Source organism: Cololabis saira, chromosome 9 (assembly GCF_033807715.1).
Source record: "Cololabis saira isolate AMF1-May2022 chromosome 9, fColSai1.1, whole genome shotgun sequence".
In the NCBI taxonomy this organism is placed as follows: domain Eukaryota; kingdom Metazoa; phylum Chordata; class Actinopteri; order Beloniformes; family Belonidae; genus Cololabis; species Cololabis saira.
The window spans coordinates 22,241,919-22,255,881 of record NC_084595.1 but is presented as its reverse complement, the minus strand read 5'-3'; the positions used below and the strand labels follow the sequence as shown (position 1 = coordinate 22,255,881).

General features: G+C 38.7%; 2 protein-coding genes across 2 annotated transcripts; both read right to left on the bottom strand.

The window, feature by feature from the left end:
- Positions 1–693: 693 nt before the first annotated feature.
- slc7a4 (solute carrier family 7 member 4) lies at positions 694–9,261 on the bottom strand. Its single transcript, XM_061730796.1, has 5 exons — positions 9,158–9,261; positions 6,808–7,871; positions 5,179–5,885; positions 4,866–4,974; positions 694–3,182 (listed from the first exon to the last, which is right to left on the bottom strand). The coding sequence occupies exons 2-5, from the start codon at positions 7,787–7,789 to the stop codon at positions 2,968–2,970; spliced, it is 2,013 nt and encodes a 670-aa protein (XP_061586780.1). The 5' UTR covers positions 7,790–7,871; positions 9,158–9,261; the 3' UTR covers positions 694–2,967.
- Positions 9,262–11,680: 2,419 nt separating this feature from the next.
- Positions 11,681–13,641, bottom strand: dgcr6 (DiGeorge syndrome critical region gene 6). Its single transcript, XM_061729917.1, has 5 exons — positions 13,298–13,641; positions 13,025–13,185; positions 12,120–12,220; positions 11,893–12,033; positions 11,681–11,778 (listed from the first exon to the last, which is right to left on the bottom strand). Exons 1-5 carry the CDS (start codon positions 13,399–13,401, stop codon positions 11,701–11,703), a joined length of 585 nt encoding a protein of 194 aa, XP_061585901.1. The 5' UTR covers positions 13,402–13,641; the 3' UTR covers positions 11,681–11,700.
- Between the last annotated feature and the right edge of the window lie 322 nt (positions 13,642–13,963).

Genomic DNA, 13,963 nt, shown 5'->3' with positions numbered 1-13,963 from the left:
TTAGAAAAAAATGAAAATCTAGAATTGTGATTTAATGTCAATAGATTTGTGTAAAACCTTTTATAAAGAGTGTTAACAGGATTCACACTTGGCTCACATTTGTCCATCCGCTATTAATAATGCTTTTGTATTGTAGTTTTCCTGACAAGTGGAATAAAACTGCACCCCATTATACAAAGTTAAATAGGTCCTTGGTAAACGTACAGTGGGTTCATAAAAGGGAGGCAATTAAAATAGGGCATTAATAGTGAATGCATACTAGGTTTCAGGTTATATGATCTCTTTCTCAACCTGGGTGTGTTAAAGGAAGTGCTTTACAGCAGTTGAATCACATGGTTCTCAGCAAACAGGCAGTTTGCACAACCTTGATCGTCACACAGCCAACATTAGAGAGTGTTGTTTGTTTATTGTATGCTATCGAACAAGAGTAGGCTGGGGATGTTTCCAAGGAAACACTCGTACTTGCAGGATCCTCAGGATTCATTTTCTGCTGAGTTGCCGGACCTGTGTGTCTGCTTCTCTGATCTAATCTTTAAGTATACCTTGGTGCACTGAGATTAGGATAATTTGTCCTGGAGATCATTTATGTAATTTATGCAATTTGAGCTGCCAGGAGTGTAGTTGTGTTTAATAAAGAATACATTTTGAAATGACATTACTACATGACCATGTGGTATCAATAATGAGACTTCACGTGGATACAACTTGAACTGAGTAGACAACTCCAGACCAGTAGGTTAATCCCATAAATTTGTTAATTACACAACTGTGTACAAAATTAACTTAATCTTAAACTTTTCCCACCAGCACCTCTGATAGCAGTGAACATTTACAGTATATGAGAGAGTAAAAACCTATTAAAAAACCTATTAATTATTAAGCTTTTTGGTAATTAACAGAATAAGAAAGCATGAACTATGTATTGTGTCACGTGACTTTATAGTTAATTTTATTACATTTTTTTTACCAGTTCCTTGATGATGGTGGGGCTGAAATGTATGTTTCTCTAACACGACACCTTCTACATACTTCATCAATAGTTTTTTAAAATGCTGCTTCAAAACATTTATTTTTTTTGTATTTTGCATTTTACACAGACATACAATAAAACAGAAAGATCTGACAGTCTGATGTGCAAATACAGATATACGATACAATTCAGAAGTAAGAAAGAATCTGTGCACTGATAGCTGTGCTTCCTGGCACAAAAAAGACAGAACGGAGAGTTCAGCTTAAAAAAGCACCACAGTAGAAACATATGTCATTGGCCCTGACATCAAAATCATAAGTGTGAATCAGAATTAATAAACAATATTTTGCAAACGTTGCAAAGTTGTATAAAATTCTCTTGAACCTTACTCCTTTTTGAAACTATGCCAAAATGCCTCTGACGGTACATTCTTTTCTGTTTGGAATTTTTGGTTTTATAATGAAGAATGAAGTCCCAGATATAAGATGTTTTTTTTTTTTTTTTTTTTATCTAACAGGCAAATAAATTAAACAATTCCTACTTGAGCTTTGGAGTCTGCATTGATAACAATGTGTTTAAGGCCATTGGTTTCTTATATAACATGCAAAACAAGCTGAAAGCAATAAAACGCAGATGTGATCAAAAATTATTGTTCTTTTTTTGGGACGAGTGCAGACTGAGGGAATGTCATTTTTGTGTATTGTGAGCCATTCTCACGTGGGACTTTCTTTAATCCAGGTCAAGCGGCAGACTGGTGCCTCGGTTTGCTGAAAATCTGCCCAGATTACAGATGCTTGGGAGAGATAAAGCAGATCCCAGGTTCAAAATAATCACCAACGCTTGCCTGCCAAAAATTGTTTGCCATTCAACTGAGTTGTGCTTGTCTGTATATTAATTTAGCTCACAAGCCTCCAGGTTCTCTCACAAAGCCATTTGTATGATCTCAGTGATCAATGTGCTTATATATATATATATATATATATGTATATATAATCTCATGCCAACAGGGAGATAGGGGGAGAGGACCGCAGTCTGAAAGTGCGTGGGAAATAGACTGCTCAAGTGCTTAAGATCAGTTACACAGAAAAGAGCGAGGTCATGGGATGAGATTTTAGGAGATTAAGCAAGGAATTGAGGTGTTCAGCCACTTCAAAGGCAAATAAGAATTACTCACACGGACTGGCAGAGGTACACGTAAAACATATGATGTAAAAACAGTAACACACATTCACAAGAATGAAAATACTGAAAATAGTAAGATAATGCAACCTGTATATGTGGAGAATATGAGTTATGATAACAATAAAAAAGTAATAAAAAGATCATCTAATGATATAGGTTTAAATAGTTTGCTAAGTTAATATAATTTGGGAAGTTTGGGGATTTTCACAAGGTAGAAATGGGTTTCATGGATTCAAATGGTTAAAGCCTGCCGTTTCTTCAGTGGCATAAGACAGATCAATCAAAGAAAAGGAAACTGTATAAACTCATAACTCTGTGGAGGACTCTAATGTTTAGTCTGCTTAATATATCTTTCAATATTGTTTTTGATTGTGTTCATTTAAAAAAAAAAACCTTTTTAACAAAAATGATCAGATGACTTTTGCAGCTCCAGGGCTTTGTTAACGTGATGAAAAACAATCCTCCACTGTTGTAACAAATGCAGCACCACATGTTCAACATACGCCCGTGTGGTTTCTGACAAACTGGCAAGGTTGCAATAAAAGAGCTGGTTTGTAAAGGATATAACACAACTTTGATGCTAGAAAGTCACAGGACAGTAATAAAGCTCTATACTGTACAGTTGAGTATTCAAAGATATACATATGTGCCTCACAATAAGACAGAGTGCATCCCATCCTGTGGTGCAGATGAACAAATGCAGACTGTAGGAATGCTAAAGGGTGTGAGATACAAAAAGTACACTAGTAGTAATACAGTATGCGTAGGAGACGGCAGATCAGGCAGTTGCAATGATGACTCACGTTGGTCACACATCATCTTTTCCCAGCACATTCCTCAACTGATGGAGCAGAGGAAGGGCTGATGTGTGCTGAGGTGTCCATTTGACCATCAGGCTGGACGGACTGCACTGTCTCCACCAGGCTGCCGCTGGGAAGCACCACGTACCGGGCAGCCATGTCTGTGGGCTGAAGCTCCCGTTTCCCCTCTTTACTGTGCCAGATCCCGTAGCCAAAATACACAAGAAGACCTGGGAAACAGATGGCATAGAACACTTAACCGGAGAAATCCCTCAAAACAAGATAACCGTGTAAACATTGGGAGTGAAAATGGTTCTTCAAAGACGGGTCTAGTATTTTAGCTGCTTTTTCCTTCTTTTTATTTGAAGTTTGAGAGCAGCTGACATCACAGGACTTACATTACTGTTATCTATTATCCAGAAATCTTCAAATTCTCATTAAAAGACCAGAGGCATGTGCTAGGAACAGGATAAGTGATGTAGCTAGATAACTTCAGGTCCAGTGAACGAACCATTCTTTTTGTATTAATAAAAAGATCATAATTCATAATTTCCTTTATTAATCCCACAATGGGGAAATTCTTTCTCTGCATTTAACCCATTTTCTAGTTGAACTAGTAGCAGTGGTCTGCCATTTGCACGGCGCCCGGGGAGCAGTAAGGGTTAAGGGTTAAGGGTTAAGGGCCTTGCTCGGGGGCCCAAAGTGGTTGACCTTGGTTGCAATCCATGATCCTCCTGGATCTCCCAGACTCCAGCCCTCCTCTGTAACCACTAGGCTACCACTCTAAAATCATTTTAATCAATTAAAGATAACTAATTAAAAGAACAACAAAAATAAGGCTATATGGGAGGTCTTCTGCGTTTTTTACAACCACGCTAATTTGGTTGTAAATGAAGGACACTCAGATGGCTTGATGTATAATTTGTCTAGATGAATGCTGTGTACAGAAAAAAACTCTCGGGTGGTCTGAAACCGGACATTTGTAATCCTTTGCAAGTGAAATTTTTAAACTCAAAAATGTTGCTTGTTTGATGGCCACTTGTAGCTCACAATCTCAGTAGTCAGCTAAAGAAATCTGACATTGTTAACAGAAGTCAGACTGACTACTCAGCAGCTAAATTCAGATTTTGAAACCCCTTAAAACGTCTTTTTGTTATTTTTAGTTAAATAAAATCTTAGACTAACTTTTTTTTTTAATATGTTGACCAATATTTGCTAGTTTGTTTATTTGCTTTGTCCTTTTTTTGTGGAAAAGCAGCAAAGCACATCTTCGGGGCAGCTATGTTTTCAATCACAATTTGTACATTGAATACAATGATAAAAAATATATGTAACGCTGACTTCTGACTTCTGACTCAGGAGGCATATGAAATAAATTATCGTAAATACTTTATATTTATATATATTTGCAACAAATGACAAACACTGCCACTTCACTGCCACGGCTTAAAAAAGGTCAGAAGTATAACATTCAAAGAGTGTGCATCTTTTAATTTGAAGCCGGCTGACGGTGGGGTTTAAGTGATTTACTGCTCTAGAGGAGGCTTACGCTAATGCAGATAATCATGCTTCCCCACTGACACCCCTTCACTAATAGGGCATTAACGCTGTTTGATCACCACCTATATACTAAAAAGGAATGCTGAAAAGAAGAAAAAGGTCTTTAGGCACTCTGGTCATTAAGTCCATAGACAGAGAATTTATGAAACCAATTCCAAATTGCTTTCTAAGATAAGAATCATGTAATGTTATATACCACAAGTGTAGTGCAATCCAGTATTTGTGCAGACAGGAACTCACATACCCACTGCTCATAGTCAGTCCGTCAATAAGCTGCACAAAAATTAGCTTTTTTTTGCAGAAACAGATGTTTGGGAAATACATTCTTGAGTTAGGATGCAGACTTTTCTTACCTACAGCAATCCACACTGCGAAGCGAATCCAAGTTGCAAGGCTGAGCTTCATCATGAGGAATACATTAATGAGAATACTGGCACCTGGAGTCAGTGGAACCAGAGGTACCTAAACAACAATAAAACGTTAGTTATTCTTCACAGTCTAACTTTAAATACACTTCATTAAGAAGAAAAGTAGAATTTAAGAAATTCAATTCTATATTGGTTGTTTTGCGGATCATTTCATTCAGAATTTCACTCAGTTTCATTCTGTTTTATTTGAGTGAATTACAGGCTGATATTAGACATTAAATAATAATGAAAAGCTCACCTGGAATGTTTTGGTGTCTTTTTGCGGTTCATGAAGCCATATAAGCGTCAGACTGAGAATAAAAGCTAAGCTAAAAATCACCAGGAGCATGGTGAAGCTCCAGAGTGGCAGCTGCAGATTTTTGTTTCCAAATTCCAGCACAGCACAGAAGGACACAGAACTCACGATCAGTGTCATCACGGAGAATGCCACCACTTCACCAGGTTCGCAGTCACCGATCAGCCTATCTAGGTACGGTTCCCAGCGGGCCTTCAGCTGCCCCACCCCGCGCCGCTCTTTAGACTTCTGCCTCTCCACCAGTTGGAGTTTGTCAGAGAAGGACTCGTACTGCTTGGGCTCCTCGCTGTCCTCGGTTATGGTCTGAGACTCTGTGGGGACGGGGGAAGGCTCAGCATTGCTGTTGGGAGATGTGGGAGCCGTGCCCTTGGAGGTGGTCCTGTCAGGCTGGAAGCGCAGGACGATGATGCTCGCCGCCACAAAGGTGTATGCCAGGAGAGTGCCAATAGACAAGAACTGAACCAAGGCCTCCAGGTCAAAGATCAGAGCCATGCTGGACATGAGGATTCCAAAAACGAGAATAGCATTGACAGGAACTTTGGTGACAGGATTGACCCGAGCAAAAATGGAGAAGAACAATCCATCCTCCGCCATGGCATAGACAATCCGAGGGAGGGAGAAGAGATTACACAGCAGCACGGTGTTCATAGCTAAAAATGAAGACAGACAGATAGTGAGTGAAAATACAGCACTGCGATGAAAGCACAGCTGACTAGTGTACTACATCAAACAACATTCAAGGTGTACTGCCAGTACTCGAGTTGAGGGGGGATGAGGGGGGACGGCATCCCGTCTGAAATAAAAACAGTCAAAATCATCCCCCCCTGAAATAAAAACGGTCCAAATCATCCCCTCTGTAAAACTGCCATCCCCCTTTCCATCCCTTATGTCATTTCATCAAGGAATGTGGTTTTACTGCTATTTCAACATTTAGAGTCATCACCAGAAAAATAACACCAGAAAAATAACTTATTTGACAATTTTCCCCTGTTTCAAGTAGATTTTCACTTGAAATAAGTAGAAAAATCTGCCAGTGGGACAAGATTTATCTTATCATTACAAGCAAAAAAATCTTGTTCCACTGGCAGATTTTTCCACTTATTTCAAGTGAAAATCTACTTGAAACAGGTAAAAATGGTTGTCTTTTCCAGTGATGAGTCTTGTTTTAAGTGTAATGAGATTTTTTTTACTAAAATTAGACATTTTAACTAGAAATAAGACAAATATTCTTGTTAAGATTTTGAGTTTTTGCAGTGATCCATTTTACTTATCCTGTGAAGGACAGAATCATATTGATAAGTTCAGAAAACTGTTTTTTATTGTTGTGTTTTGATGTATTTGATGTAAGCCCAGTGGATATTTAAAGCTTACAGAAGGCTGCATTTAACTGCTGCTATGTCATTCCTGCAGTATTTCTGCAGGTGTTTTGGTCAGTGCTATTATTTGTAATATATTATATTATTTGTAATCAGCACAAATTATCTGTCCCCATATGATAAAATCCACCATCCCCCCTGATTTTTTTTTACAACTCGAGTACTGTGTACTGCTCTGTTCAAGGCTAATACCTACCACAAATGGAGCCTACGGCCACAATAACTCCAGCCCACTTGTAACCACGGCGGAAAAAGGCGTCTGCTAGAGCTGAGTTGGGGTCCAACGTACGCCAGGGTACCATGAGTGTCAGCACCGCGGAGACCAGGACGTAGGCTACTGCTGCAAGTGCAAGAGAGATAGCAGTGGCAATAGGAATAGCCTTCTGTGGATTCTTTGCCTCCTCACTAGAAGAGGCAATAACATCAAAGCCCACAAATGCGTAGAAACAGGTAGCTGAGCCTGCCAGTATTCCAGACATCCCAAAAGGTGCAAAGCCTCCTTGTTCCTGGCTCCAGTTGGCTGGTTCAGCCAGCATGAATCCAAAGACCAGGATGAAAGCAATGACAGCCATGCTGATAGTGGAGAAGATATGGTTTAGATACGAAGATACTTGAACTCCAAAGGAAATGAAGACTGAGGCAACTATTAGAATTCCTGCAGCGAGTAGGTCGGGGTAATGGGCGAGGAAGGGCACGTTCCACTGCATGATGTGTGTCTCTGTGAAGTTTTGCAGAGCGTGGTTAAAAATCGAGTCTAGATAGCCACTCCAGGCCCGCGCCACAGCGGCACCCCCGATCATGTTCTCCAGAATCACATTCCAGCCAATGAGAAAGGCCCAGAGTTCTCCCACTGAGACATAGGTAAACATGTAGGCAGATCCTGTTTTGGGAATGCGTGCTCCAAACTCGGCATAGCAAAAGGCAGCCAGTAACGAAGCAAAGCCTGCGAAAAGGAACGATATGATGACCGCCGGTCCAGCTGTGTCTTTCGCCACTGTTCCTGTCAGGACATACAGCCCAGAGCCTATCATGCCTCCCACACCCATCAAAGTCAGGTCCACGGTGGAGAGGCAGCGTTTCAGGGATGTTGCCATCATGTCACCATCTAGGATCTTGAGTCGATTCAGTTTCTGACAAAGGCGCACAGCTGGCGCACAGCCCCTCGGACAGGTTGCCATAGCTACGGTGTTAGACAGGGCAGCTGGGTAGATTAGTGTTGTGGTCGTCACACTTGATCCATTACCTGCCTACTGGGATGACCTGCAAGATAAAGCACAATATTTTCAAATGGTACGGATGAGAAGATAGAAAACTACATCAGCTGTGCTTTTAGGATATAGTGTCACAGGGGACGTTCTGTATGTCAATTCTGATTCAATTTGTACCTCTCTGGAAACTGCTGGTTTATATTTAAGGAGATTATCTCTATCATTGTTTACATAATGAAAAAAAATGAATGGTGACAAGAAATGGTTTACATATACCGGTACTAATATTGGAATTTACACAGTATGAAGCATTTATAATAACGGCATATCCACAAATATTAACAAAAAAAAGCCAGTGAGGCATGTTTTTGTTTATGATTGTTATGATTTATATTATACTGTATTTATCCTGATTATTATTTAACTATTGTTCTTGGTTTATATATATATATATATATATATATATATATATATATATATATATATATATATATATATATATATATATATATATATATATATATTTTTTAGCATGTTCGAAATAAAGTTTTTCATTCATTCATTCATTCATTCAATATAACACACAGAATATAACACTCAGGATCCTGATCTGTCTTGAAGATGATGGTGATGTACCAATGTAGCCTACCAATGTAATAAGGAAGTTGCAACACGCCTTATTTTATGAATATTTTATCATTGTCTCCTTTAAAATAATTTAAATATAAACAGTTAAACACATTATTTATCTTGAGAAACAACGTGGAGAAAACAGACGGATGATCTAAAGTTGATGTGTGAAGTACTCGTTGATAACATACATCCCATCTCCATTTATATATCTATTTACTTGTATTTATACATAATTGACATGTTTTGTCTTAAATACGCAGTTTTTATCCTCCAATCAACTACGGGCGGTGCAACATCCGAGCCCTGGCCTCGATAAACATATGGCGACGGCAGGATGCCTCCATTATAATTACGTAAGCCCTTGCTCCATCCTGAAATAGGACGCTTGATTTACGTTTAGATAATATATTAAAGCCATCGCATCCATGATCAAACACTGTGAATACCCATGCGACGATGGATAGAATAATGGTTGTTTTGCATGCCCCATTATCAATTTATAGCAAAATAGAAAAGAGCGCAACAGCAGCTGGTTAGTGCACCAAACTACCTCCTCCTGAGAGCTGCGCCGCAGCGCACTTTCCATCCGGGAGTGAGGTGTGACTACTAAAAAAAAAACAATGTCTCCGTATTCACGAAAGAAAAAGCACCAAAATCAACACGCACATAGGGACACACACAAACAAAAGAAAAACCAATAGATACCCTTGTGGCTCAGGCGCTCGCGTCTTTGGCTGGAGTCCGGCGCATCTTCTGGTGATGGAGCTGAAAGTGCAACGATGAGGTGTAAACCGACATGCACTGCCTGCGCTGCTCTTAAAGGCACAGTCACCTTTTCTCATGTCTGCAGGTCCTCACCTAGCCCCACCCATGATGTAGCAGGATTATCCGGGGTCTAACAGGGAAGGATCCTGCTTGGTGATAAATAAGAGTGGGGGCTTACATAAACCATCTGCGGAGCGCCAGCCGGTTGCAGTAAAATATTAACAATGCATGAGATCAGTGGCGTCAATTCAGTGGAAGCTAAGGTATGGCAACACGTCCAGCAAATACTCATCACAGAAGTCTGCTATGGAGCTTATCTGTGTGGTCAAGAAAATTGGAACTTTTTCAAATGCAGTCTCGCTCACTGCAAAAACTCAAAATCTTAGCAGGAATATTTGTCTTATTTCTAGTTAAAATGTCTAATTTTTAGTCTCATTACACTTAAAACAAGAGTCATCGCCAGAAAAATAACTTATTTGACCATTTCACCTGTTTCAAGTAAATTTTCAATTGAAATAAGTAGAAAAATCTGTCAGTGGGACAAGATTTATCTTCTCATTACAAGCAGAAAAAATGTTCTACTTATTTTAAGTGAAAGTGAAAATTGTTGTTTTTTGAGTTTTTGAGTCTAGTCTTAAATGTAATGAGATTTCTTTTACTAAAAATTAGACATTTTACTAGATATAAGACAAATATTCTTGTTAAGATTTTGAGGTTTTGCAGTGTAATAACTTGTGAAATCGATCATGTTGTTCTGATTTGCATTTGTAGTTATTTTATATGTATTAAATAATAGAATAATCAATACAAATAGACAGAGTAATTCCATAAATGTATTTAAAAAAACAAACATTTACATTTTCCCCTGAAGCCAAGGTGTGGCGGCTGCCATACCTTGCCATACTGAATTGACGCCCCTGCATGAGATGGATGTCAGAAAATCAAATTCACACGTCTTAAGAAATTAACTTATCTTACTGATGAGGTAAAAACTCTCTAACCACGTCTCACATTCTGCAGAATGTCACAGAGAAATTCACATAACTCATTTGCTCTCTTTTTAACTTATCGATTGTGATTTACTGGTGACCATTTGAACCATATTTCTGTACTGAAAAATGTGTCCTGCACCATAAAGCACCATCCAAACTGAAAAACAAAACCAATTTAAGAGGCAGGATATTTTTTTGCGTTGCGTTGGAGTATCTCTTTCAAATTTCAGGTCGGACGGTGCACACAATGACTTGTCACCAAAGGTAACGCGCAGATACTGACTACATGAACACTGGCTCAGGTGCTTTGTCAGTCAGTAAGATGTGGCAGTATGACAATAGACTTTAGAAGTTATCAATATAATAATATATTCATTACTTAGACTTATGTCTTTTCAGATGTGACATGTCAAGGATGCTTGTCGAGTTTGCTACTCAGGATTTCATATTCTTTAGTGTTTCAGTTTTCTGTTAAAAAATCTCCCAAAACAAAACATCCATCCATCCATCCATCCATTATCTATACCCGCTTTATCCCTTGCGGGGTCACGGGGGTCTGCTGGAGCCTATCCCAGCTCGTTTCAGGTGAGAGGCCGGGGTTACACCCTGGACAGGTCACCAGTCCATCACAGGGCCAAAAAACAAAACATGTTTTTCTATTTTGTGTTGTTAGACGTTGGCTGTGATGCGCTCTTAGTCCCTGGTCCTGATGTTGGGCCAAGAGCACTGCGGTATATACCACTGATTGCATTTATCTTTAAATGTGTATGTTATTTTCTCATAAGATCAAATGCCTTCATTGATTAAGCGTAGACTTTAAGCCATAAGACACAAAAAGTAAAGTCATATAGTATTTATGAACTTCACTACAAAAACAGAACAAAATTTTACAGCTTCATCAAATAAACGTTTTAAAGACATAATTAGAAACAACTTCTTCAGTATCATCAGTAACCATCATTGCAGATTAATCAAAATGGCAAGACCATAAACAGCAGGCATGGGTCTTGTGTACAGGAGACAAAAAGTGGAGTTACTGCTGCTCAAAATTTTGCTGAAGTGCAAATAAATCACAATTTGGTAATAATGCCCCCAAATGGGAAAAAGAGAAGTATTTTACTCCCATCTTAGTAGTTAAAGCCATCTCTGTTAATCTCTTTGTGCCCTGAAGCATGTGTACAACACATTTTTTAAACAAAGCAGCTTTCTTTTTTCATAATGTGTGATTCTGCTTTTAAACCGTCACAACTTTCTTTTTCTCTACCCCGGAAACATCTTATTTTAAAAGGAAGCTTTTTTTCCACCACAGCCTTGTGATTGTGGTGACATTTACTTCAAGAACAACATGTTTTCAGCACTTTCTGAATTTGTCCCTTCTTACAGATAGCAATGCTACATGTTGACTCATGAAAGCAATCCCACAGTACCACAATTATGTGAGCCTGTGTTTCAATGAACCATAATTATTTCCTTTGGTCACTGTTATGGTTTTCAAAGCAGTCCAGACTGCGATTCCTTTTGTTGAAGCTTGAGAATCAATTCAAGGAGGTTCATCTGCATTGTCAGCTCCTGAAACAGAGAACAGAAGAAGTCAGTCTACCATATAGTCAGATTTTTAAGCAATCCTTTTAGTATTTATTGCAAGCGCTGCATCAACAACGTCAGACAGGTGAAAAAGTAAACCTGAGGATTAGTCGTGGTGTAAAACCCAGGAACTCCTGCCTTCTCCAGGGTATTCTGCTGGTCTATCACTTTGTGATCCATTTCTGCTACAATCTTCTTATCCATCCTTTTTTGCTCCTCTCTAACTCGAATTTCCAAACCCTGATAACCCAAATGACAGGTGGTAGTAAACATAAAAACACATCACAGTCCGGTGTCCCTTTCATGAATAGAAATGTACTTCTTACCTCAATCTCTGCTTGTTGGTTTGACTTGAGAAGTGCAAGGTTGTGAGGCTTGCATGACTGTAAAGCATCTTTATGTTTTCGGGTCAAATCTTGTTTCAGTGCTACAAACAACAGGCACCCGTAAATAATTACACTTGTAATAATAATTAACAAAACAAGATATCGATGTGTGGCAGAGGTGTCAAGTAACGAAGTACAAATACTTCGTTACCTTACCTTAGAAATTTTGGTTATCTATACTTCACTGGAGTAATTATTTTTCAGACGACTTTTTACTTTTACTCCTTACATTTGCACGCAATTATCTGTACTTTTTACTCCTTACATTTTAAAAACAGCCTTGTTACTCTATTTAATTTTGGCCTTTAAAAAAGACTATCCAGTTAAACTGTGCCATCCGGATAGAGTGAATTTGGTTGTGGTTGTGGCACAGATGTTCTTGTCCAGTTTTGTTCTTACATCCCTCAGATTCCTGCAACTAAACTTGGATGTACATTCCAATAAAGGTTAGGATAAATGATAACATGCCTATGAAGTTTGACTTTTTGCACCATTATAATACTTATTGGCAACTAGTCATCATATCTTCTGCTCTCTGAAACACATGTTAATGCTCAATAGTACACATATATGGTCCTTTAATATATTTGCATTATACTAAGATGCATTCATTTTCAATGGCTTTTTTCCCCCTTACATTACTTTTATACTTTAAGTAGTTTTGAAACCAGTACTTTTATACTTTTACTTGAGTAAAAAACTTGAGTTGATACTTCAACTTCTACAGGAGTATTTTTAAACTCTAGTATCTATACTTCTACCTGAGTAATGAATGTGAATACTTTTGACACCTCTGGTTCCACGTGCACATTAATTGTGTCTCCTTGTAAAAGCAAAATGCATACCTTGATGTTCACAGTGCAGCTTCTGTCTCTGGTTGTACAGGTTTTTCTCTGTTAGGTGCTGGATGTCCAGAAGACCCTGCACGATGTCATAAACGGTCCCATCTATGAGGGCTAGAGCCAGGTCACTCAGCGTGTTGTAGGACAGACGCTGCTGGAAGGAGCTGGAAAAAACAATGCATGCAACAGTTATACACATGCACTTATAAATCCCCCTCAAAACTTTAAATACAACTGAAACATACAAGTCTCTTTCACAAGATTTGTGAAGGATACCTTGGCAAGTCTTTGACTAAGGTTTGCAGTTCAGATAACAGGAAGTAATGTCTTTCTTGGTGTTTTGTAGCGTCGCCGTGGATGACTCCGGGATAACCATCCATGTCTTTAAAGCAGAAATATGAAAACAGCTCCCGATGTTTCTTAAGTTTATTCAGCTGTTTATCAGGCTTGGCTAGCCTAAGGTTTATAAGAAACAAGAAGCCTGTATCTAACAGTCTTCCTACTTCAACCCCATGCAGCTAAAGCTGGAAAGACATATTAAAGTAACAAATGGCTGGAAAAAAGACTACACAAAAGTAAAAGTGGGTGACTTGATCGCGGGAGCTGTTTTCGTTTTGTTTGGGTTTTGTATGTGTAACAGGACCCCACGTGGCTGGCTATAGAAATGCCTGTCTGCAATTTGGCATGAAGTAGCTTCACGTGTCCGGCAGATGGCGCTGTCTATCAAACATGGCATCAGATGATAGCAGTAGATGGAAATATGCATATTTATAATAAACCAAATAGCGGTTTTAAATGATTTTTTTTAATTCAATACTTTCATTTAAAAAGCTTTCTATGACCGACCATGCAGGTAACCAGCTCTGGTAGTTTTGTGAAAACAATTCATTGAGTTACAATGTTACAATGTTACATTACATTGCAACATTGTTTGGGGCGCTT

Coding starts and splice junctions, on each gene's coding strand:
- slc7a4 (XM_061730796.1), bottom strand. CDS start 7,789: ATGGCAACCTGTCCGAGGGGCTGTGCGCCAGCTGTGCGCCTTTGTCAG. Junction 4,975..5,178: donor AAGACACCAAAACATTCCAG/GTGAGCTTTTCA, acceptor ATTGTTGTTTAG/GTACCTCTGGTTCCACTGAC. Junction 3,183..4,865: donor CGCAGTGTGGATTGCTGTAG/GTAAGAAAAGTC, acceptor TCTGTTTCCCAG/GTCTTCTTGTGTATTTTGGC.
- dgcr6 (XM_061729917.1), bottom strand. CDS start 13,401: ATGGATGGTTATCCCGGAGTCATCCACGGCGACGCTACAAAACACCAA. Junction 12,034..12,119: donor ACCAACAAGCAGAGATTGAG/GTAAGAAGTACA, acceptor TTGGGTTATCAG/GGTTTGGAAATTCGAGTTAG. Junction 11,779..11,892: donor ACACCACGACTAATCCTCAG/GTTTACTTTTTC, acceptor TCTCTGTTTCAG/GAGCTGACAATGCAGATGAA.